The 27,405-nt window shown below is 34.8% G+C and overlaps 1 protein-coding gene across 1 annotated transcript in view; it reads right to left on the bottom strand.

Moving 5' to 3' along the window:
* Positions 1-27,405, bottom strand: part of LOC128861884 (protein still life, isoform SIF type 1-like) — a 97,708-nt gene that overhangs the window by 61,625 nt on the left and 8,678 nt on the right. The window contains exons 5-7 of the mRNA XM_054100260.1: positions 10,060-10,258; positions 6,394-6,555; positions 2,181-2,476 (exon numbers count right to left, since the gene is read on the bottom strand). Coding sequence (XP_053956235.1) covers positions 2,181-2,476; positions 6,394-6,555; positions 10,060-10,258 — 657 coding nt within the window. The remainder of the gene's footprint in view (positions 1-2,180; positions 2,477-6,393; positions 6,556-10,059; positions 10,259-27,405) is intronic.

Raw genomic sequence — 27,405 nt, 5'->3', positions numbered from 1 at the left:
GAACAACATCAAGACGGCCACCCTTATCAAAGCATGCAAAGACGTTCCATGGGCCACACCATTATTTGATATTTTCAGAGCAAACTCAGTTACAATTCGGTTTTCTAGATTGGAATGTAATGAAATCAAATTGTGGGCGGCCGGAATTTTTCTAAGCACGCAGCCAAATATTAGCCATTGCACTTAAGTCCTAAAGAGATGATTCAAAGAGTAGGGAAAGACCGGTGGGTTGGGCATTCATTGCTCCTCTGCAAACTTCCCAGATACTTATTTGAATATTGGCAACTTGTCGTAGAAAAGAAAATGTAACGCGTCCGCTCTCAATTTATCAGACCATTGGTTACCATTTAAGTCTGGCACAAGGCGAACAGAGCGTCAAAGAAAATGTTATGTAATATACTTATGCTCAAAATATGATAGAGAAAGTGGTATGTTATGTTCTCCAAATATGATGCCTAAGATGACCATATATAGGTCTTACGGAGAAGAAATGTTGGACTTTTCAGGAAATACTTGGTTATTCTGCAACTGTTAGTACTTCATCGTTGACTTTATTAAATAAACATTTGAAGTACTCCACTGTTCCCGCTATGTTTGGCTCTAAAATTTGCTTCGATCTAGTTGTACAATCCAAGAAACCGCAGTTCCCCAATTCATTAGCCATTTCATTGCCGTGCACACCAGAGTGTAATGGCATCAGCATAAGTTCAAGCTCATTCCATCTTACAACAGGATGTAGCCTCAACTTACGTGGTCTCAAAAATTTTCCATGTACTCTGTTTTTAGAAAATTTGTCGACTTTGAAAGATCTATGAATCTTCACAGAGGTTCCCAGTAAATTAAACCGTACATCATCCATCAAGTTATATGTTCGCCTGTACATTTCATACGTCTGTATGAAGTAGATACTTGTCCATATTTTCAAGAGCTGTCCAAATCCTTAGCAATCCGTCACCGTGATTTTATTTATGGCGGGTTTGGCAATGGTGCCGCACATCGCATCATTAAGTACAACAACCATTAAATTGAATTAAATTTTGGAACTCGGCAGGGCAAAATATAAATCTTTCAGCAAATGTCAAAAACGCGACCAAAAAATGGGTCCCGAGACACATACCTGAACACTATTTTTAGATTCGATGGACTCTTCTTCTGGATATATTGAGATCTAACTTAGTCTTGGTCTCCCGGTAAGACGTGTTTTTTTCAACAGTAAGACACCGAGTTTCAGGCTAACGCTTAACTATCGAGATTTTTTAAAAGATTAGAAATCGTATTTTTAGTGGATGATTCACTCTAGCAGCTATTTCGACATTTTTTGTTGTAACTTCATTTAAATCCATACCAATGCGCGTTCCTCCTCCGATAAATGTGTAGACCTGGATGTGTAAATATAATTATAAGTGAATGAGCTGGCTAGAAGGGGACTATTCTGGCGCTTTTCCCGTGAATTAAGGAGACTGGAGTGTCCATGAGCGAGCGCTGAGTTAAAGCACAAAAGTTCCAAGGCGCAAGATGCTTTGGTCACTGGTAGATAGATAAACAGAAACTCTCTAATTGTATGGATGTCCCTACCGGACGTTGTCCATTAGGTATCTACGCGGTGAAACTTAGTACTGCTGCGAGTCCTTTCTGCAGCTGTTGTCAGGAGGATGAAGTGGAATCATCTCGGCACGTTCAACTCAGCTGTTTTGCTCTCGCCAAGCTGATATTCAGATATCTTGCCACTGACACCTGCGGATGTAGCAGGTTTAGACATTACAGCCATGATGACATTCATCAGTAGCCTACAACGGTTAATGCAAACCTAATGCGGCCATCGTTCGGTCGTCATAAGAATTTCGAGGAAATACGCGAAACAGAATATTCTTACCGTATGTCACTCAGTGGACATATAAGTGGATGAACTCCATTTGCATTGGCATAAAACATCTCAATTAGTTTATATTTTATGTGTAGCAAATGAAAGTACGTCACGTGTGTGAGATGTTATAAAAACGTGGGATCAGTTGAACAATTAAGACTTAGGGCTTTTGAATATACATACATACTTACATACTTCTTTGTGATATGGTTTTTTCTACTTTTTTGGCATATGTATTGATTTAAAAAATAATAAGAATCTCAGTGTGGCTACTTTGTTTTTTTTTTTTGTTTTTTAATTAGTCCTATTTACTCACCATTTCATCGGCGTAATCCTTGGTACGTGTGCCTGTCGATTTTGTGGAAGTGCCAACATTCTGGTGTAATGGTCCACCAACTTGAGTGCCTTCATTCTTCGATATATCCATGTCTTGCTGACCGCCAATGAGTCCATCATCTGGGCCCACTTGTGAGCCAACGTGATTTTGTGTGCATAAATCGTTTGTGCCGGTGGCCACACCGGATACCATTACGCTAGGAGTGCCTGTGTTGACACCAGCATTAGAGGCGGCAACATTCGGATCCTGTTGTTTTACTTGGCGACCCAAGGTATCTGTTTGTGAAAATTGATTTACAAAGATAGGATATTAAATATTTTTCTTAAGGAATATATATATATTTCTTTATTTCAATTCATTTTGTTAAAGTACCTACTTATCTTAATCTATTATTTCATTTCAATACTTAAAGAGCTTTTTAGCACACCTAGCACAGTTCCGAACCCAATTGAAATACACAGCTAGTTTGCTATAACTGTGCTCTCACATAAACTACTAGAAAAAAGCTAAAGCATTCTCTTTCGCTGGGACATCCTGTGTTTGAGCTTTTTATGCAAAAGCTCTTAAAGGCTTGCAAGCTAACCAACATACCGAATCACTTATAAGTAGTTATATATATATATATATATATATATAATTGGCGCGTACACCCTTTTTGGGTGTTTGGCCGAGCTCCTCCTCCTATTTGTGGTGTGCGTCTTGATGTTGTTCCACAAATGGAGGGACCTACAGTTTTAAGCCGACTCCGAACGGCAGATATTTTTATGAGGAGCTTTTTCATGGCAAAATACACTCGGAGGTTTGCCATTGACTGCCGAGGGGCGACCACTATTAGAAAAATGTTTTTTTTTTTTTATTAATTTTGCTTTCACCGAGATTCGAACCTACGTTCTCTCTGTGAATTCCGAATGGTAATCACGCACCAACCCATTCGGGTATGGCTGCCGCCTACATACATACACTGGTTTTAGCCCTACACTCTGCACAATAACCAAAAAATTTAAGCCAGTTACTTTTGCGAATACGTAACTCCTAGTGGAATTTAAAAATATGTATGCATATATTTTTGCTGAGTCATTTAATATGAAAAAATTAATATTTTTTGTTTACTTGTTCGTACCTAATGTGCTGTCATATCCTTCTTTAGATCGATAAAATTTGGTCAGCTATTACGTGCTCTTCTAGGAAAATTACAGGAATAGTTAAATTTTAATAAATACGCCACGGTCGAGTAAACCACAACTTCTACTTGTATAAGTACATTCAGATATGAACCAAAACGCTTCATATTTACAACATAAAAAATCAAGTTATAAGTGAAGAATAAGAAATGCTTAGGTAGTCGGCTACGAAAATAATGCACATCTATATCCCTTTGTGGTCTAACTATGAGTTCTTAAAATGATAATACAAAACAGAAATATTGTTGGAATGTATTTTTTGTATTATAATCTGATAGATAATTTCATAGTATTTATTTTTTAACATAAATAATATCTGGAACATGCCCTGGCTACGACTTACATAGTTCACTCGATCAGTCCAATTCCAATCGACTACTTTTTCCAATAATCCAAGATCCTTACGTAAAATTTCCCCACGCAGTCGAAGGGCAGAGGTCAACATGTTGAGAACTTCACTCTATGAACATCGCGAAGAAATTTATTTTTTTTTTTTTCAAAGAAAATTTCCACAGCTTCTAAGCGTTGTTCTAGCGTTAAACGATTGATAATGACTTACTAACCCTTACTGAATAGAAATGGTTGTGGATATGGATAGTTCTCATGCAGCTAAAAAACACTCGTACGCACCGGCGGTGTTTGCAGGGTTCAAATATAATATCCATATCTACTATAATGTATTCCCTTTCTTGAGTGGCCATCGATTTCTCCAGATCTCAATATCATCGAGAACGTGTGGAGTGAATTGGTTCGAGCAGTTTATGGAGGAAATAAGTGGTACTCTACAAAGGAATATTTGGAATTCTATTCTACACACATGGGACTTCCTTAACACGCAACTACTGCAAAAGTTATTTGATTCAATGCCGAACAGCGTATTTCAAGTTATTGAATAGTTTGGAAATACCACACATTACTAGGGAGAGCACATAAAAATATGTTAAAATATTCCCATAATCGAAGTGCGTTCATACCTACGCTCTTCTCAGCTAATACAAATGATTTTGTTTTTGTTGCTTGTTACGTGAACGTTTTTCTCTTAACACACTTGGCCAAACAGTGCACGAAAAAATATTTTCTCTAAACCACAATAAAAAATATATATATTGTGCATTTATAATTATGCAACGGGGTGTATAAGTGCTTATGTATATATCTTGACAGACGACACCATTGTAAACTCTAAGCGGTTTTGAGCATTATTTTGCAGATGCAAAGGAATACAGCCCATAGGAATCACCCAAGTACCCAAAAACAATTTATGAATTTTTAGTAAATTTTTGCTCGGTGTCAACTTTATAGCTACAGTGATATAATCATAAAAAATTTAAACATATTCAATAAACTAAATGTTGGAACGCAATTTGAAGATATACGGACACCAATTTTGTAAGCTAGACTAAATTGTGTTTATGAAAAAATGTGCCAATAATTTTATATTCCAGATTGCGGCGGGCAACGCAGATTTTGTTGACATCAATCTACATGAAAACCATTTCCATGTAAAAGATTCTCTCAGCGATGCGACAGTAGATTTTTTTATTGATAATACTATTAATAAGCAAGAAGTTTTTAAGTTTAAAGAACATGCGAAACAGTTTTGCAATGAATTTGTAGATTAAAAGTTTATTTTAAAGACACTGGCTTTCTAAGCCTACGACAAAAAATGTCATAAACGATAAAGCGAATACCGTAGTTTAGTTTGTTGGTGAGAGGCAAAATAAGACAAATTTCGGCGATTTTCTGCTATCCAAAAAAGCATCAAAGAAGTTGCATCAAATGTTGTGTAAAAAATGGAAATGTTGACAGTGGCATACGGTGAGAGTACTCTGAATCAGATGAAGAAGAAGATGTGAATGACCACGCTCGCTCTGGATGCCCCAGGACATCAACAACCGATGAAAATGTTGAGAAAGTGAAGAAAATAGTTATATAATCGTAATCGAATAACAATTACCGGAGCTGCTGAGGATATCGGCACATCGGCTGGCTCATATCATGCAATCTTTTCGGAAATTTTGGGCATGAAGCGTGTGGTAGCGCAGTTCGTTCCGAAATAGCTGTATTTTGACTTAAAACAACGTCGCATGACCATCGCTCAGGAATTGTTGAATGGTGTCAACGATGATCTAGATTTGCTTAAAACGGTCATAACTGGCGACAAAACATGAGTATATGGCAATGACATCGAAACTAAAGCCCAATCGTCCCAATGGAAGAGTCCAGGAGAGCCAATAGTCGATAGCGGAAAATCGTCGAACACGCAAAACACTTGTCTTATTTATGCCTCTCTCAAACAAACTAAACATGCTATTATATATTGCTAAAACCGTGAACATATCTTCGAGACGAGTGTAGCAACATAAAAGAAAATAATAATCGAAAGTCGAATGTACGTAGCCCACGAAATTTGAAACCTTCATTTTTTTGAACAGACCTCGTATGTATAGTTTTTTTTTATCAGAATCTATCAGAAATAAAAAATTTATTAAAACAATCAAGAAGCCTTAATATGTTAGATTACAGGTTGGAATTTTTTCTATATTACGGTCATATTGTTTTAACTTGAACATTCAAAATAAAGCGCAGTTAGTCATACTACAGAAGTCGATGAGGATAAATTAATAAACCAGTTTAATACGCTTCTCTTACGTGTAGACAGTCATTTAATTAATTTTGTTTACTCATGTAGATATTTTTTCTTTTTTGTTATTGTTACAAAATTTAATTTATATTTACTTATAATGTGAAAACTCCATTTTTTTGTTTACGTCTTTGCTTTTAATTTTCAAGAAGTACATTCGGCTTGGAGAAAGTACATTTTTTCATGCACAAAATTATAAAAGAAGTAAACCCATTTTACAACCCTGATAAATATATTTGACCTATCTACCTAAATTTTTCTCGCATTATATTCGTTGCGCTCTTATGCAACTCTCTTAGTACCGGTTTGTACATATATATTTAACATGTTCCATGTATTTAACAGCTCTGTATTATTCTGCACTTACCCTGTCCGCCAACTGCATTCATGGATTGAGCGCCTACACCACTGCCGGCTACATTATCATACAATGAAGTGCTGCTGGTGGCATTTGCCATCGCCCTCTGCTGTCCACCAACATCGACATCGGTTATGCGAGAGCCTACAGAGCGTGGCAAAGTGGATGAACCTGCAAAATGTGAATGAGGTGTGATGAGATTGCGATGGCGAAGTATGTTCGTATGTATGGTTATATGTATGTATGTATGTATGTATGTATGTACGTATGTATGTAGTATGTATGTAGTATGTATGAAGGAATGAGAAGGCGTTCAACGCTTTTTGTTATGGTAGTAGTGGAATGGATACACAGTAATGCATAGCATTGGTAGGGGGTTAGTGGGAATGATAACTATGGGTATACATAAGTGTCCGAGAATTTTATTGGATTTTAGACGGATATTGGTTTGTTAGAATAAAGTGGTATGAAAGTAGAAAAATAAATAAAAGATAGGTGATAATAGTGTTATGTGGGCAGAACAATGTAGTATAAGTCGTTGTATGAGCGGATGTATAAGTATGTACAAAATTGTTCATATATACATATACCTATGTATATATAAAGTGTATACTCAGCCACAAGAATAATTGATAAAATATAAGTGTGAAAGTGTATGTGCAACTCGTCCTGTAGTAGTATGCCCAAATATGCATGTACTCGTCTCTGCGTCTCTGTACGAAGTAGGAAAAGTCCTTGTAATTTTTTCGTACGATTTTTTTTACACAATACTTCCTATTTAATAGACTAGCTTTTAGCAATTAAAGTTGCTAATAATTGAAAATTAAAATTATATAAAATTAATGGAAATAATAATTTACTATTCAAGTTTAAAAAAAGTTACTTTCAGATTAAATAAAACATTAATTTTAATAAGAAAATTTGTTATATCAAAATTGTAAAAATAAATTTAAGGTTTTTTTTTAATTCTGAAAAGACTTGAAAAACTGGTTAACACTTAAGTTAAAAGATTTAAATTAATTTAGACTTGGAAAACAAAAAACATTGGGAAATTTTTTAATTCACCTAACTGCCGTCATGAAAATCATCAACCAGAAAAGCTTTTATTAGTTATATTTTTATTATTTACCTGTCAGAGAATTGCAGCTAAGATGTAATTTTGGTAACATGGGACTTGTAGCAGAATTGGACTGCAAATTTTGTTAAAAAATGTCTGGTGTGACTGCCCACGGTTCATAAGTCATGGACTCTTACACCCTGAATTTAAAATATGAAACAAATTGCTAACTTTCTAAACAGCTTTTTTTAATATACCTCCGAGTAAGAGTTAAAATAATAATAGTTTCAAGCCTGTTTTCAAATTTCCAGACCCAATTATTGAGATAAAAGCAATATTGTCATTTTGCTGTAAGATTTTCACAATTTAAAAAAGCAATGCAGAAGTCACCACAAGCTCTCATTTTATGATGTGCAAAGAATGCACAGCGATACCCATGAACAGTAACTCATTAGATGATAATGTGGTTTTACTTTTACTGATAGAGCCATAATACTTTGTTGCCAATAGTTGCTAAAATGTACGTATTTATATCTTTCTTTTTCTTTTACAATTTGAACATTCTTTATATTTGATATCCTACTAAGTCCCTCTGCTAACTTCATATACATTACTTTTATGTGTACTTCAACTATGTTGTTATTAAGAATAAACAAGTAAATAATAAAAAATACAACATTTTTAAAAATTAATTGAAAACCTTGACGCTGTTTTTCTCAACACTTTGGCTTTTCTGGATTATGACACTCTTGCCGCAAATTAGTGATTAGTAAGTGGTCAATACATCGTTTTAACAAGCACTAAGCTTTTAATAAAAAATATTTAATACTATGCCAATTTTCTTATTAAAACTGGCAGATAATTTGCTGATACGATTTGAACTTTGGCAACTCTAACTCAAAAATAGCATGAAAAAGAATTCCCATACATGTAAAAAGCATTTAAGGGGACCCGGTGGTATAGAAATTTCAAAAAATCGGTTTTTAGAATTGGGATTTAGAATATACTGTTTTTATGCGGAAATTATAGCTTCTACAGCCCATTATCTAGATAGAGTGAGCGGTCTGCGCGCTCCTGTACCTCAAACTTTAAGCTCATTTATCTAAAAACTACTTTTTTAGGTCTGGTGTTGAAAAAACAAAAAAAAAAAAAAAACAAAAATTCAACCGAGTTGTGTAAAATATTAATATGGTGTTCATATCGCCCGTACTATATTAGATTCATATTATTATTTCAATTATTGCATATGTTTTTATTAAAAATCTGGAAAACCCGATTTTTAGAAGGTCAAATTCAAAACAGCGCCATTTTGTCAAATTTGTTTTTTTTTATTCTAATATAGTAGCGGGACATAGCTACAGTCATAGTTGATTAATAATTTTTTTTGGTTTTTGTGTTTCAGATAAATAGAAAATCATCTGCAGCGCCATTTTTTAAATTATTAAAATTAAAAAAAATTTTTTTTTTCATTTTTCAATGTCAAAGAAGTTAAATAAAAAGCCTAAAAGTTTAAATATTGTTTTTCGTTTTTTTTTATTGTAAAAAAGTTGCTGGGAATATCCTAAATTTTCGAACTCTAGACCACCGCATCCCATAACACAATATTAAACACCAAAAATTTAATAGTACTGTATAACACCTGAACGGTCATATGTTCAGTACGCATAGTCTACATGACTTTTATTAAGATGCCGTATGTGCACCTTGAAGTCACATGTATAGTTAAACTCAAGCCGTTTATTTCCTGTAATATTAAAACTGAAAAAATAAAAACATAGGTACACTTATTAAAAGAAGAAAAAGCTGTACTTTATTAAAATATGGATTTTTTGTCTTGATTTCGAAGGAATAAAAAACTCCAAGATAAATTGTAGACATTTTTTGAGTCATTTTTCTAAAATTAAACATCCACATTACATCCACAAATATACAATAATATTGTACATATAACGGATCAAAATATATAATAAAATTGCGAAATGAAATATATGCCTCGGCAAATGCTTTATACAACACAATAAAACAATCACGAAGAAGTACCAGCCTTTTAGAGAGCCATTATTTATAAGCAGATTCAATAATAAACAAAAAAGAAAAATACATAATCGTATATTGGGTTCTACACCCTAGGTGTTAATTTTAAATATGGAAACATCCCTATAATTACGGTATAGATAAGCCTACGTAAGAGTCATTGGTACTGGTAAGATTTTCCAATTAAATTCTGTAAAGCCTTGAAATCTGGTATGTTCGGAATCGAATTCATCTCGTTTCGTTTCGTTTTATATAGCCAATTTCATTTCGCCCAGAGATAGAAAAACACCCAGCATATTCAGCAATTCATGTAAAAATATATAAAATAATAGTTTGTTTAGGTAATTTCAAAAACTCAAAAAAAATATATATTATATAATCGTAGCTGATCATTACTCCTTTCTTATTTCATTTTAACTAAGTGTCTATGTGTATGTTCTTGTCTGTGCCTACATGCAATTTACAGTACTTGTCCGGATTAACAATTAGTGATTGGAAGTTTAGTTCAACTAACAGAGTTTTGAGAGTGGCAGTAGGTAGTAGTAGTTGTAGTGGTAGTAGTAGTAGTAGTTGTGGATCCTCACCTCGTACTCTGGGATCGGTCCGGAGACGGGCATACTGTTCGGCCGACATGCAGGTGCATTGTGGTTCGCTCCGTACGCGCGATGGCGAGGCCGGTGTGCTCAGCGGCTTTCGTTTGGCTTTGATTTTCCCCTTGCCGGGTGGGTCCAATTTCAGCGAGTAACTTGACGAGGCCTTTCGTGAAAATTTGAAAGAAGGCGACTGTAAAACGTCGCACTATCATTAGGTTAGTTGGTTGGGATTTACAAGGTTCTGTGTATGCGGTTTGCTTATTTTTTTTTTGCTTTTGTTGCTTTTAATTTTTATTTTATTTCAAATTATAATTTCTTTTATCAATGTTCTCTAAATTTCCATTGCATTATTTAAAGTTAACCTTAGCACAACTACATGCCCATTGCTTATTAAATTTTGCTTTGGTGCTTTACTTTGAAAATCTATTCTTTCGATATCAATCGAAAACTAATCACCTAAGGTATTTTGATTTGAGGCAAAACATCGTGAAAATATTATAACAGTATCTTGCTGGATTGTGTTTACTTATTTGCTTGTGTATATGTGTGCGTTTCTCAATTATTATAGATAAAATTGAAAAGTATTGCAACAAGTTGATGCTCGGAAAAAATGCCTTGTGCTTATTTCATATATGTACATACATAGATAAGTATTTTAACGTAAAGACAAATAAAGATATTCATTGAGAAAAATTGATTGCCAAAGTCACGACGAAACACACAATCTGGACTCATTTGCATTGCAATTGGAAGAGTACAAGAACACAGTGAAACGGAAATATGAAAGGGACACAGTGAAAGATATATTCAGTACAACGGCACAACTAGAGCTTGAAAGAGCGACAGAGAAGTAGGCAGAGTAACTAAAGTGAAATGTGAGATTATTTAGAAAGGTGTACTAAGCGCTCATAAGTAAAGTAGAAAAGCAATATCAAAATAATTAGGTATGTGAAAGAATTATGTTTTTGTTGTTTGTAAGGTTCTTCTGTTTCACGTTTTCTTTGCATTCGTTTTAGATTCATAGTCATTTCTTTGAGTAGTGGAAGCGCTTAACATTTATGTATCAAATATACAAAAATGTTAAAATTTGTGCCTCTACAGTGTTAGGACCACAATTGTTTTGTGAATGTGTCTACATATTTTATGTTAGTATATTAGTATATACATATACTAATTTGGGTGTGTGTGCTTTATATTTAACTTTAATTATTGAATATTAATTTATTAATGAACGAGGTTGGACATAATTTAAATTTAGAAAGAAGTAGTTTTCTAAAATTAAAATGTTCACTGGAAATTGTTAAATCCACTAAAAGATAAGCATATTTATTTCTGTGTTTTCATATTATAAATTGTATAACATTTCTGAGCTAATCTAGCATAAACTACACAGAATACCTTAGAGTTTTTCAACTAACTACAGAATTTCTAGTACAAAATAAATTCGTAAATGTGCATTTTGATTTTAGTTTTACTCAAAGATATCGGGTATTTGAACCACATTTAATTCTGTTAGATTAACTTCATCTTATGCAAGCTAAGTTAATAATTTTTAATATTTTTTTAGCAGTTTACCTAATTTTTTTAATGAATAACTCGTTGAAGAGAAACGCTTGTTTTAGTTGAAACCCGTTTTTATATAGGTTTTTAAGAGTTACTTTATTGGTATATATATCGCTATGTACTATGTAAGTATATAAGAAACCCGATTTTTACGGTTAAATGTAAGTAGTTAAGCAAGTTATTTATTTAAGATCTGAAAAAGCACATTTATCGGCATTGTCCCATTGTACGAGAATTTCTTACTTTTTCAACGCTAACTAAAACCTCGTTCACTTTATATATACATTAAATTGTATTTTTATTTTTTATTATTTATCAATTACTATAGAGTGGTAAGCCCTGGCAGCTAGTACTGCTTGTTTGTATTTAGATATATGCATTTTTGGAATATCCAATGTATGTATAATAAAAAAAAACCTAGGTATGCAGGTTTATAGAGAGAGGGAGAAAGCACTTATTTAGTTAGTAAGCATGAGCGGATTTATACTCGTTTGTTAACTGACTTGATTTCCATATTCAAAATATTTTTTTTACAACTTCAGCTATAGTAATAAGCGATTATTCTATGATATTTTAAAATTTCGTAAAAAAGAGAAACCAGCATTTTCCCCATCTCTCTGCTGACTTAAAACCGCCAATTACGACTGTCTATTTGGTACAGATCAGACCTCCTACAGAGCTTAGAGAGTACTAGAATTATGAAATATTATAACCTATCAATAATAAAGATAGTTCCGTTGATATTTTTCGACCATCATATTAACCATCTGACTTTTAAACGGATTATCGATCTTGTTTTGTGGTCGAGTTTAATTGAGAAGCAATAAAAACGATATGAGCTATTTATTCCTTTAAAGCCTAACTGAACTTCGTTTAAACACTCGAACAAATTGAAATTTTTGTCGAGAGTTTTTTAAAAGCTGCGCATATGATTTTGATGCTCCTAAACTTAATTTTTAGATGTCTCATTGAAAAAATTTTACATCTTATACAGCAGCCGATACCAAAATTCGGACACTCAAAAATCAAGCCAATTTGCACACCAGAAAACAATGCTGAGCTTAATTTTAAGAATAAAAATATATTCAAATGTATCCTAGCTGTTAATTTTGCTATTTTCCAAGTTTTTAATAGCATTCAATTAATAGGTCTATTTATAAGTTCGTGCGGTTTTACAACAGATGGCGTAACTTGATTATTATTCCATCGATCCACATTTCCAAACATTCATTGGAGAGCTACTGTCGTAAGGCACAAACGTCAGTATAAGTTTTTTATTTGAAGCGTAAACAACAATATTTTTACCACACTTGAAAATGTCGAATTTCGTGCCAAATAATGTGTTTTTGCGGGGAATTCTTCTTCATTATTTTAATATGAAGAAAAAAGCAGCCGAAAGTCATCGTATCTTGGTGGAAGTTTATGGTGAGCATGCTCTATCTGAGCGAACGTGCCAGAAGTGGTTTGCACGCTTTAAAAGTGGTGATTTTGGCTTGGAAGACGAAGAACGCGAGGGTGCGCCGCCAAAGTTCATGGATACCGAATTGGAGGAATTGCTCGATCAAGATCCGGCTCAAACGCAAGAAGAGGTTGCAAAAACTTTGGGAGTTGATCAATCAACCATTTCCAAACGTTTAAAAGCCATGGGAATGATCCGAAAGGTAGGCCATTGGGTGCCGTATGAATTGAAGCCAAGAGACGTTGAACGCCGTTTTATGGCATGCGAACAACTGCTTCAACGGCACAAAAGAAAGGGTTTTTTGCATCGAATTGTGACTGGCGATGAAAAGTGGGTCCATTACGACAATCCAAAACGTCGGGCAACGTATGGATACCCTGGCCATGCTTCAACATCGACGTCGGCGCAGAATATTCATGGCCTGAAGGTTATGCTGTGTATCTGGTGGGACCAGCTGGGTGTTGTGTATTATGAGCTACTGAAACCGAATGAAACGATTACGGGGGATGTCTACCGACGACAATTGATGCGTTTGAGCCGAGCACTGCGAGAAAAACGGCCGCAATACGCCGATAGACACGACAAAGTTATTTTGCAACATGACAATGCTCGGCCACATGTTGCACAAGTGGTCAAAACATACTTAGAAACGCTCAAATGGGATGTCCTACCCCACCCGCTGTATAGTCCAGACCTTGCGCCATCCGATTACTATCTCTTCCGATCGATGCAACATGGCCTGGCTGACCAGCACTTCCGTAATTACGATGAAGTCAAAAAATGGATCGATTCGTGGATTGCGGCAAAACCGACCGAATTTTTCACAAAGGGAATCCGTGAATTGCCAGAAAGATGGGAAAAAGTAGTAGTAAGCGATGGACAATATTTTGAATATTAAATTTGTAACCATTTTACGTCAATAAAGTTTCAAATTTCGAAAAAAAACCGCACGAACTTATTCATAGTCCTATTAGATTATTTTTAATGTAATATTTTAGCTGCTTGGAAATAGAAATTAATTTGAGGAAAAATTGCAATCTTACTAAATCTAACTTTCACGCTAATTTCACGAAAGGTGTAGTTTTCGCAACGTAAAATTTGACCTTATTCCTCTGACTCACTTTTTATGATTTGGCTTTTTCCACTTTCTTCACGACCTACCAATCTCACCAAAAATTATGACCAAAAATATTGACTCCATCAAAATTCAGGTGTACTTGACTGCTACACAAGTGTTCGGATTTCAGTGCCGCTACTACATAAAAACTGGCTAAGTAAATTGAATATCATCGACGGGGAAGTCTTTTACACATCTATTCGCTATCGGCTTTCTTTGTTTTTAATAATTGTCTTTACTCATACGTTTGTCACCTAACAACATAACTATTAAAAACTTAACTAAGTATATTAGGTATTAGTAAAATTTTGGTAGCAAAGGCTTTCGGTAGTTTTGATTTTATTTAGTAACTAATAAATAAGGGAACGAAGCTGAAACATGTCGTTAAAACGTTTCATTTTAAATTATGTTGTGAGGTTTACATCTCGGTGGACAGCTAGAATACATGGATATACCGGGTGCTCCAAATAGTGGGCCCATCTGATTTTTCGTGCTGACTGTTTCGGCTGTTAACCAGTATAACAACTCCGATATATGAATTAGTCTCCAAAACGTCAAAACATATTGAAAACTTAGCGCCTCAAAGTGAGTACTGTGTTGCTCAAAGTGTGACTTTATTGACGAAATGTTTGTGAAGAAACCCGTTTTACATTCCCTGGAATGTCACAAATGAAATGTTGCATATCTGGCGCTTTTTCGAGTAAAACTTACATTAATTCATTTTTTTTTTAATGGAAACGCCAATATGGTAAGAGAGCCGTCTATTTGAGGACTAAAGTTGAAAGCGAAAAGTCAAATTATCTGTGGTTGGATAATCTGTGAACAGGATGAAGCAAGTATCTTGCGCGCAAAGTTCCACAATCGTGTCATCGGCCGGCTAGGCTTCGTTTCAAAGCTAATATTTCATCCCGATAGACTTTTGTTTTTTAGACAATCGTTAAAGATCGATGTTATGGGAGTAATTGTGCTATGATCTAAAACATCCTTAGCATGGAAACTCGGCCGAGCCACTCATGAGGTACTAACAGAAATCGTTTACAAGGCCTTGAAAAATCGAGTTGCTAAAATACAAATTAGTAATTTAAGAATATACAGTGTGGGTCATACAGCGTTTGCTTTTTGAACAGACCTATTTTTTGAGAATGGTAACTCAAATGACATGTCAAATGTGTTCATAATTTACTTAAAGGTTTGACATTTACGAAATGGGAGGCTACACGCTTGAACAAAATTGGGAAATATTGAAAACCTATTTCCAAAGTGGTCAGTCTTCTTCTTCTTTTCTGATGAAGCTCATTTTCACATCGGTGGCTACGTCAATAAGCAAAATTGTCGGATTTGGGGCTCAGAAAATCCACACGTTACTGTAGAGAAGCAAATGCATCCACAACGAGTCACTGTTTGGTGCGGTTTTTGGTCTGGCGGCATCATCGGGCCATTTTTTTCGAAAATGAGCGAGGAGCCGCGGTTACAGTAAATGGCGAGGGTAACCGTGACATGCTCAACGAGTTTTTCCAAAAATTGAAGAGGCTGACATGGACGACATTTGGTTTCAACAGGACGATGCAACTTGTCACACTGCCAAAGTTACACTCGAACTTTTGGCTACCGTTTTTGAAAACCGAATAATCAGCCGAAATTCCGATATCAATTGGCCGCCTCGGAGCTGTGATTTAAGCCCGTTGGACTATTTTTTGAGGGAAGCCGTTAAGGACAAATGCTATGCGAACCATCCAGAGACGATTGATGCTTTAAAAGCCGAAATCGAAGTTGCCATTCACGAAATTGGATCCCAAACAATCGAAAATGTGCCTTAAAATTTGGTTGATCGAATGGCCTACTGTAAAGCCAGTCGTGGTAGTCATTTGAACGATATTATTTTTCATTTATAAATGACAATATTCAATCTTCAAAATAAACAGAAAAGTTTGAAACAATATTGATTTGTTTTTTTTTTTTTATAGCGGATTCAAAAAGCAAATTTTACATGGCCCACCCTATAAATAGATAGATAATAAATAGATACATGTATTAAACTATATCAGAAGCAACTGAACTTAACAAAAATATATGTAGACATATCTAGTATATTTATTACATTGGTGGGCTTTTGAAAAAGCAATGCGTTTTACTTCAGTAATTTAAGGATAATTTAATAAAGGGCCCGCCATCTATCGTTACGGACTTGAACTAGGTATTACTTGAAGAATGGTAACACTTAGCTGTCATCTGATTTGACAGAAAATTAGTTTTATTCTTCCGCTGAACGAAAATGGTTGTGTATACGCTCAAAGAACGCAGGGAAATATTGCATTTGGTTGCAACAAGATGGCGCTACTTGCCACACAGCGAATACTACGATCAATCTTTTGCGCACTGTCTTCGAAGGTCTCATTATCAGTCGAAATTCTGATATCGTTTGGCCGCCTCGGAGCTGCGATTTGACGCCGTTGGATTATTATCTTTGGGGTGCCGTCAAAGGCCAGTGTTATGCCAACAAACCAGCAACAATTTATGCACTGAAGACCAACATACGCGATGTCATAGCTGAAATACAGCCGCATACAATCGAAAATGTGAAAATGCTAGCCGAGGCAGACATATGAATGAAGTTGTGTTCCATCATTAACCGGAAGGATTGTTTGGCGGACCCTGTATATCCTGGTCTTTCTTTTATTAAAATTGGTTAAGCTAATTGAACGCCAATGGTTTTGTAAACAGGTCCAAAGATATTATCAAACGTCAGAGCGTTCGGTTTTGCATCTCTGTTCCCACTGTTTGGTGTAATATGAAACACTACTTTTATTCACGGAGGCTAGCCGAAGCAACTCTTGTTCGGTTTATTTATTAGCAACTATGTATTGAGGAATGATGTAAAACAATTCGCAAATGTTAGCATAGATTCGCGCACTGTTAGCTAGCCGATCACAGTCGATTGTTGTAGAGATAAAGCCAAGGCGTTTGAATACATTCTACGTTCGTTCTACGCGAATGGCCGAACTTCTCTAAAATATTATAACTCCCCAACTGTCATTAGACATTCTAAAGCAGAGACAATTTAGCCGGTTCATTATTAAAAACGTATTATTAGAATATAAAAACTAAGTGTTCACCTCGCAGTGTCCGCTCATTGTGTACAACACAGTGTTCAAATTATCTTCTATTTCGTTTTTTACTGTAAATTTGTTGATTCAAAGTGAGTAATGCTGCAGCACTATTCAAACTACCTCTACATATATTTTTCAACATCTAAAGGAACTAAACGCATTGTTCCATGATATCTATTCTGCACTTTACACGGATATGTGTAACTTATGTAAGAAGATTGTTGCCTCCATTACTACCTATTTATTATAATATATACTGTTTCATATCATACTTACGGATATAATATTTTAAGAAACTTAAGTACCCCAATTAGGTGTTTGCTCTCTTATCTTCAGTTTATATATTTTTATTACTTCTCTTATACAAATATGAATGCATTAAATGTAAAAATATATGCACACCTTTTTCCAAAAATTCTCTTACAAAAATATATGCGCGTGTATTTCTTTTTATGTTAACTATGCTTTCAATCCTGAAGAGTTCGGAACATTCCCATTTTTCTATATTCATGTTTATTGTAATTTTTCTTTCTTTCTTTTAAATAGTATTTTCTACGGAGCTTATAATACAGAGTTTTTCAAGTTCGAGCTTATTTTTCAAATTTAAATTAAACTCCTTCAGATTTTGAATGAAAATCCATTACCTATTTATTGATATATATAAAGGGTGGTTAAATTTCAAGGACCGATGTAGAATGTGAACCACACCTAAACGTCGACGACACCGTTGGACTCCTTTCTTTGGGGTTATTTTAAAGAAAAGGTGTACGTCGATAAGCCAGCAACAATTTAAGGGCTAAAGGGTGAGATAACTCGGCACATTAACGGCATAGTACCTCAATTATGCCTCAGCGTCATCGAAAATTTAGACCAATGGATGGAGGCGGCCTTGGCGGCCATTTGACCAATATTTGGTTCCACACGTAATTGAGCTATACCAGTATTATCATAATAAAGAGAAATGATAAAAATTTCTTAAAAAAATTGTATTTTATTCAAAATCAACACCGGCCCTGAAGACTTAACCACCCTTTATAAAAGGGTCTACGATTTAAAAATCATAAATGACATTCTACAAATACACCCCGTGTGCACGCTTAGAGATTTTCCGTGAAACTTTATGTGAAACATTCAAAAGGAATGAAAGTAATAGAAATTTCGTTTATAAAAATCTTAATAAACAGCACCTTAAGTGAGATACATTCCGAGAAACTGCTAGTCCTTAGACCAAAGGCAGAAATATAGGCCCGATGAATATACACGGGGTACAGCTCTTTCTCATTGATTTGCTGAGTGGCACCAAGAGTGTGCTATTGCGAAATCTTTTTTTTAATTATATTACTTTTTGTCATCTAACTAATATATTTACATTCCGAATATGAACTAAATACGATTTATCTCGAGGTGACGCTGTACTTCGTGTAGCAGCTTGTAGTTTATGTCGAGTCTGGATGTCTAAGGATTACTCAAAACAAATTGAAAACGGATATCATTTGTTGTGCCAGGGATGCCACTTAATTGAAATATGTTGATGTTTTTCTATGATTTAACTTACAACAGAGATATATATTTTGAGTGGAACGGATGGATGAACGTGCACTGGTGTGTTGAGACTTGCTCTGAACCAAACGACTGAAGTTTTTAAATACACTTTGCCATTCCGGGATCAATTGGACTATTTTAATGATTAAAAAAATCTAAAAACTTTCGGAACAGCGATTTTTGACAGATTCTTCATTTACGATCTTAATTTTATTAATGCTTCAATAGATATGGTAATGAAATCAAAATCATTTAAGAATTTTTAAATATACGAATATTGTAATATAACAACAGCCGAAATGCTGAATAAAGTGCTCGAACTTGAAATATATTTTGTAGGTACCCTGTACTAAGTATCTATATATATATATGTGTGTGTATAGTTATAATATATGTATTTTGGGGTGGGTCAATTTGCATAGAACTATTTTCCTCGACCGCGTTCCTAGCAGATTCGGATACTACTTGAAATACTAAGAAAAAAATCCATTAGAACATGAATCTAAAGGCAATTTCTAGCCCCTTAAAATACAGATCCTCCTGAAAGCAAAAATAATCTAAATCCACAATAATTGTAAATTCGTTGTTAATTAATATAAAAAATAATAATTATTATTTAAAAAAAATTCTTGAAATCCTGAAAAATTTATTTATTTTCGTTTTTGCAAAAATAACATGTGTAAAAAAAGTTACATACAGCATAGTTTCCTATTACATTATTAAAAAATTATACATAATTTACGCTTTAGCGCCATCATTGCGTTCTTTAAATCAAAAATAGATATACGAAATAAATTATTTGCACCAAAAGCACCCACGTGCATATTTGTTTTAAAAAAATAACGATCATAATACTATGGTTTTAGTTATTTACTATAGAAAGATTCATTCTTATATTAGCTCCGTATTAATTAAAATTAAAATAAATAGCTTCTTTTAAAATTTGGGCAGCTCGAAATGAACTTTACAGCTTTAATCTAGTAGTATTTTTTTCTTATAATTTTTAATATAATCCGCATCTGCTAGAAACCTTGCCAAGAAGACTTTACCCGCTCTAATGTATATGTATGTACGTATTAACCGTTCTTCTATAACTTTGTTAACTCCTTCCAGCAATTACAGACGTCAATAACAACGTATCATATTTTTAAACTGAAAATGGTTGATCATTTAACTCAATTGTTTTATGGGGAATTATGTGAAGTCATCAGTTTATTGAAGTAATGAAACCTAATATTCGTGTTTTAGGGAAATAACGTCGAAGTAAAGTGGCTAAAATTTCAGTTCATTGGATGCAGCGGGGTCATGGTGTATAAATAGAAGAAGAATAATTTATTGTAAGCAATTAATTTTACAATTCAAGTTTCCTATCTTGACCAATCATTCTTTTGTTTTCAATTCCAGTTTAAAGATGGTATACGCTTATTGAAATTTATTAAAATAGGCCGTTTTCAGCTACATACATACATATTCGCCTTTGTATGGTGTTCCTATAATTTATGCCAAGTATTCCAAACCCAATTACTATTTGGTTGTTAAATAATTCTAAGCAAAACTGAAAACCGAATACGAGTTTTATCAAACTTCTGTCCTGCGCTGAGTTTAGAATCTACTTTTTCTACACCTAAAATAAGTTTATAATCAAATGTGTGTGTTGATGTGTTGGTGTTGACTCCTTTGTTTGGTGTTATTGATTTATTAATTGTTATTGGAATTCAACTTTTTTCGTGGAATATTTTTAATTATTGAAATTTATGTTGTTAACTGTTTAATTTGCTTTTTAGTTAGTTGTTTATTTTAATATTATATAGGTATAGTATTTTAAAAAACCGCCAGTGGAGTTTTTTTTTGTTCAAAAAAGCGGAAAGGGAATATTGTGGGACTTGTGATTGTGTGTGAGAGAGCACACATTGAGAGAATCGAGCGACTGGCTTGCAGCAACAGCCGAACTTCAGGACTCGTCATCGGGCATAGGATGTATGGGATAGGAGAGGGTGTTATAGTAAAGGATGCGTGCGATTGTTTTAAATCGTTTTGCATTTTTCTTTTGCATTTCATTTTGCAGCGTCGGCGTATACGATTTGGTAGCATAATTTAAGATTTCAAGTATTTCATAATGATTTCGTCATAATTATTCCGAACGCGTTACCGTAAAATGCAATCGATTATTGAAATTATTTTAAGTTATGCATAAGTAATTACAATAAGTGAGAAATATATTTTAATACATAGGTTTGAGTTTATATACATAAATTTTTAATAATTCAAAGTTTGATTTGAACAAAAACATTTAAAGTTATAATAAAAATTACATTGAGCAAGAGCGAGTAAGGTGAGTGGAAGAGTGGGTGAGCAGATGTGTGAAGCGAATTTGGGTAAAGTATGTTGAGTGATTTTTTTTTTTAGTTTTGTGAGAATAAAATGCGAAAATGCGAATTATGAATGAGGGTTAACAATTTTTCGAAAATGATGAAAGGAGAAGAGAAGAAGAATGAAAGAATACAATATAAATATATATAATTTAGTGTTTATTCGGTTTGGAAAACAATTTATTTACAAAATAAACTATTTTTTATTTTCAACATTTACAAACATATAAAATTACTTAAACATAAAGATAATTTGGAAGTTGTTCTGACAATAATTAATTTAATTATATAACACGTTCGAAGGACCGCAGAAAAATTCACAAATATGGCAATGATGGAATTTTGGTTTTTAACAAACATTTAGTGAGAGGGGGGTAGACAATACAGAAAAAATATATCGAATTACGGTACAAATGGGAAAACTTAGTAAGATACTGCTGAGAAATAGGAGCGATTGACAATCTTCGAAGAAGGTGGGTGCAGTAAACAATAACGGCAGTTTTTATGCAACTGAAAAACGTCTTTGTGTGAAGGGAGCAAAAAACGTACCGATAGAAAGGAAATATATTTTGAGTTTAGTACAAAAAAATTATGGATATGTGCACGCAAAGATATAAAAATAAAAATAAATAATTGGCGCGTACACTTCTGTTAGGTGTTTGGCCGAGCTCCTCCTCCTATTTGTGGTGTGCGTCTTGATGTTGTTCCACAAATGGAGGGACCTACAGTTTCAAGCCGACTCCGAACGGCAGATATTTTTATGAGGAGATTTTTTCATGGCAGAAATACACTCGGAGGTTTGCCATTGCCTGCCGAGGGGCGATCGCTATTAGAAAAATGTTTTTATAATTTTGCTTTCACCGAGATTCAAACCAACGACCTCTCTGTGAATTCCGAATGGTAATCACACACCAACCCATTCGGCTACGCAAAGATATACAGCTGTACAAATTTTACTTGAGTCATTTTTTAAGCGTATTTTTGTAATTGAGACCTCTGTAAGGCGCAGTGAACTATTTCGTTATTACATACATACATACTTGTATTTATAACGGGTGATTTTTTAGCTATTCTATTTTTAAACAGTTGGTTTAAACAACTGACGCACGTTTCGTGTTTTATTTCACTGTCAAATATCTTCAGTTTGGTCTATAATTTAACCACGAATTATCTTAAAAACGAACAACGCTTGCAAATCATTGAATTTGATTAACAAATGCGTGTTCTGTTAAGAAAGTTTATCGCGCGCTTCTTCCATTTTATGGTCAAATTAATCGACCCACTGAAGCGGCTATCCGAGCTATTGTGACTAAATTTAGAACCAAATTTACATTATTGGACATCAAATCACCAACACGTTTACGTAGAGTACGAACTGAAGAAAATATAGCAGCTCTATCGGTCAGTGTTAATGATGACTATCAATTATCGATTCGTCGCCGTTCGTAGCAACGACCTCTGGCCTCTGTTTACTCAACAACGTGGAAAATTTTGCGAAAGGATTGAGGTGTGAAGCCTTTCAAAATACAGCTGGTGCAAGAATTGAAGCCGAACGACCCACCGCAACGCAGAATTTTTGGTGAATGGGCTCTTGAAAAGTTGGCCGAAGATCCACTTTTTTATCGAAAAATTGTGTTCAGCGACGAAGCTCATTTTTGGATAAAGAGGTAAGTACTACTGTGGACAAAAAGTAAGGTGAATTTATTTGTTAAACTTCGCGGGATTAAAATGTCGCTCTAGTTATTTATTTCATGAGTTGGCAGCACTGTTAATAACATCTGGGCCAACCTTCATGTGAATGTCATTATCAGTAATATATTTACGCTTGTGTTTACCAAACGACCAAGAATGCATTTTTCGATTTTTACAATGTCTGATTTGATTGAGCAGAGAAGTGCCATCAAATTTTGTTTGCGGAATGAAATTTCGGCTGCGGAAACGTTTAGCATGTTGGTGATTCGACCATGTCGCAGAAAAATGTTTATAAGTGGTAAATCGTTGGCATAAGTGTATTTCATCGAGAGGCGATTATTTTGAAGGGAATGAAATTGACTTACAAGAATAAATAAAGATTTTTCATTTTACAACCAATTCCACCTTACTTTTTGCTTTAAGCAGAATTGTCGATTTTGGAGTGCAGATCAGCCAGAAGAATTGCAAGAGCTACCAATGTATCCAGAAAAGGTCACAGTTTAGTGCGGTTTATGGGCTGGAGGTATCTTTGGACCGTACTTCTTCAAAGATGCTGCGAATCGTAACGTAACTGTGAATGGTGAGCGCTACCGTGAAATGATATCCAACTTTGTTTTGCCCAAAATGCAAGAGCTTGACTTGCATGACATGTGGTTTCAGCAAGATGGTGCCACATGCCACACAGCACGCGTAACAATGGACTTGTTGAGAGGCGAGTTCGGTGAACATTTTATTTCAGGTTCGGAACCTGTCAATTTGCCCCCAGATCGTGGGATATAACGCCTTTAGATTATTTTTGGTGGGGCTATGTTAAAGCTCATGTCTATTCCGACAAGCCTGCTTCAATTAACGCATTGGAAGACAACATTAAAGCATTTATATGTGAGATACCGGCCGAAACATTGGAAAGAGTATGCCAAAATTGGACTAAGCGGATGGACCATTTGAAGCGCAGTCGCGGTCAACATTTGCATGAAATAATCTTCAAACATTAAATTATATGGACTGTACTATCGATTTAAATAAAAATTTCATGAATTTTTCTGAATTTGACTTGTGTTTTTTTTTGAAAAACTTTCCTATAGCTCTTAAAAAATCACCCTTTATATAATTGGCGCGTACACCCTTTTTGGGTGTTTGGAGGAGCTCCACCTCCTATTCGTGGCGTGCGTCTTAATGTTGTTCCACAAAAGGGGGGACCTTAAGTTTCAAGCCGACTCCGAACGGCAGATAATTTTTATGAGGATCTTTTTATTATTACATTTTCATATTGCATATGTAACTTCTTGTAGTGAGAAAATTCGTAAAAAACAATTTGTACCTGTCAACTGGGAATTGAAATTTTACAACAGCAGTGTTGCAAATGTTTTTCTTTCAAAATTAAAATTTAGCTATGGAAGTTGAAAGTCTAAAAGGTGCTTTTAGGGTTTCCGTGTATATGAAACAGATACAATAAACATGCCAGATCTATTTAAACAACGAGGGATACATGAAAATGTGATACCAGAAAATTAAGCACAAAGAATGAGTAAGATTTATGCATTAATACTAAACCGCAATGACACAGTTCCTTTTTATGGTTGGTTAATTAAAGAACCCATTTTGTGGAAAATTGTGTGAAACAAATAGGAATGATTAAAAGATTTACAAGAACTTACAAAAGGAAAATATGAAATTATATATAATTAGGGAAAGACAAGATACATGGAGTTATACTAACGTATTTCTTTACAATGTAAGATACCTGAAAATGGCGAAAATAAAAAAAACAAATATTGTGATTAATAGATTTATGACGAAGCTCTGTTTATAAGTAATACATAAATATTATGATAGGTTCTCAATGGGACTGGGGCCACACAGTCCATAAAAAACAAACACTTTCGCATAGACAAATATTCAAATGGGCTGTGAGAATACTGTGGAAGACGAGCTATTTTATTGCACTAAAATAATATTATAAAGCACCGATTATTAAAATTTGTATCGGCTGATGATAACTAACGCATTGACATCCATTATTCGTGAAGACAATTTGAAAAAGGTTTTTGGCAAAGTTTAATATAAAGTATCATAGTTTTACGAAGTTAATGTCTTAAAATTGTTTAAGCCGATAATTTAAGTAGATAGGAGGTATTAGGTGGGTAGGTGGCAGTGGCAGTCGGTCTTTAAACCAACTCACTTAGACCGTTAGCGATCGATTGTGACACCACTGTAGACGTTTAGCTGCGACTCTACTTTAAATCATTGTGTTTTAAATGCAAACCCATTGATCTGGCTGGTATGGACTCTTAAGGTTGATAATTGTGCTCAGATTGCTCGCATGGGAAGAAAATTTTAAGAAAGACCTTTGGCCCAATAAGAATGGATGATGGTACCTATAGAATCCGATTGAACTCGGAACTGAACGATCTAACTCAGAACGAGACAGCTGTGCGTTTTGTTAAAGCGCAGCGCATAAGATGGTTAGGTCATGTGATCCGTATGCCTGTTGACTGTACCGTGAAGAAAGCCTTGACAGGAAAGTTAATGGGCGTAAAGGCCAAAGGCAGATCGAGGAACCGTTGGATAGACGCAATGGAACACGATCTTAAGAAGCTGGCAATACGTAACTACGAAGCAACAGCTCAAAATAGGCCGCTTTGGAGGAGCATTTTGAAGGAAGCTTTGACCCACCCCGCGTTGTAATGCTATGAAAGAAGAAGACATTGATCTGGCATGCCACATAGGGTAGTGACGAAAAAAATTACTGACATCATTGATATGAGAGAAGTTTTTCCTTAACTGATTGAGTAATGCCTTTGACTCTCTGACAACGCATTTTGGCCAAATTTTTTTTTTGTTTTTTTTTTTTGTAGCCTTACATGTCAGACTTTCAATTCATCACGTGTTGGCTGTGTAGGGGTGTCGCTATTCTAATAACTTGGAAAATAACGGCCACGCAGAGTGTCGCCTAAATGATTTAGTAACACTATACCTATTTCTGTCAAATGGGCCTTATATGCAATAAATATGGTATAATAATAAAAATGTAAATCATTTTTTTTCTAGGGTGACTGGACAGGATTTTTTTCTAATCTTGACAACGGTATGGCTATGATTAGCATTTTTTCTCTTATTTTTTTCAAGTGTATTTCAATCTCCTAAAGCGAATATCGCTGAGGTAATGTACGTTAGCGTCAGAAATGATCAATAAAATCTTGAAAAATTAAAACCTGTAACTTTATGATAATAATCTCGGAATACGACATTAAATTCTCAAAAATAGAAGTTTCTCGAGTTGTGTAACTTCAAAATACAAATGTAAAAATAGTACTAGTTTTTTACTCGCCAGGTATGAAAAACAAAAAACTGCATCGGATCGTTACAGATTATGAAAAGTGGATATATTTTGAGAATATCAAATGAAGATATTCATATATAAAAAGTAAGCCTAAGTTTGTTGCCATCACATGCGGAACGTGTTGCAACGGTAGTAAGAGGGAAATTTCCCAATACATTTTGTGAAATCATGCAGGATTTACTGAACATGGCTGAAAACTGGTCAAAAGCAAATAGGCTAAGCGTCAACCCTAACAAAACTGAACTCATTTTATTTACTAGGAAACACATAATTCCTGAAATAACTCATCCGCTTGTAAGTGGCACGGCACTGTCATTTAGTAACCACTACATAGGTCTAATATTGGACAGAAAACTCAGATGGAAGTCAAATGTCGAAGAGGGAGTAAAAAGAGCGACAATAGCACTCTACTCTCGTAAAAAGTTAATAGGACTAAGTTGGCTATCGTACATTGGCTTTACACAGCGATAGTAAGACAAATCCTAACAACAGGTATACTAGTATAGTGGCCGGCTTTAAATAAGAAATATATTAAAAATACCATGGTACATGTAAAAGGAGTGACCAGTCCTTGCATCTGCGGGGCCCATAGAACTACACTCATAGAGGCACTAAATATTATGCTCAACCTATTACCAATACAGCAATTCGGTGAGCAAACAGCTGCTAACACAGCTCTCAGTTTAAGAGAAATTGATCTACTCAGGACGAACCGTAGAGGGGACTCTTCAATTTTAGAAAAATTCCCCTGCATTCCTGGTACATGATAGGCGTATTAACTGGTCGTGGTTAAGTAGGCAACCACGCCAGAAAGTTAGGACTCCCATACTACGATTTCTACAGAAGCTGTTTTAACACAAAAGAAGAGGAAACAGTCAGAGACACCTTTTATGTCAGTGTGAAGGCTTAGCCAGAAGGGGGCTTCGCACTCTTAGCGTGCACAGCGCATCTCAAACTAACCAAGCTTTGCTCGTTTATTAAAGCTTCCAGATGGTTTAAAAAGGCACCCACAGGGTAAAGATAAGTTACAGTGGTATCACAATGGATCTACGACAGGTCTAAGTGTGTCGTTGCGACAGCCACCCTACCTACCTAAGACTAAGCTCATTGTAAACCTACTACCTAAATCAGAGCATTACATAATT

This window comes from Anastrepha ludens, chromosome 4, assembly GCF_028408465.1.
Source record: "Anastrepha ludens isolate Willacy chromosome 4, idAnaLude1.1, whole genome shotgun sequence".
NCBI classification, from domain to species: Eukaryota; Metazoa; Arthropoda; class Insecta; order Diptera; family Tephritidae; genus Anastrepha; species Anastrepha ludens.
This window is presented reverse-complemented; position numbering and strand designations above follow the sequence as displayed.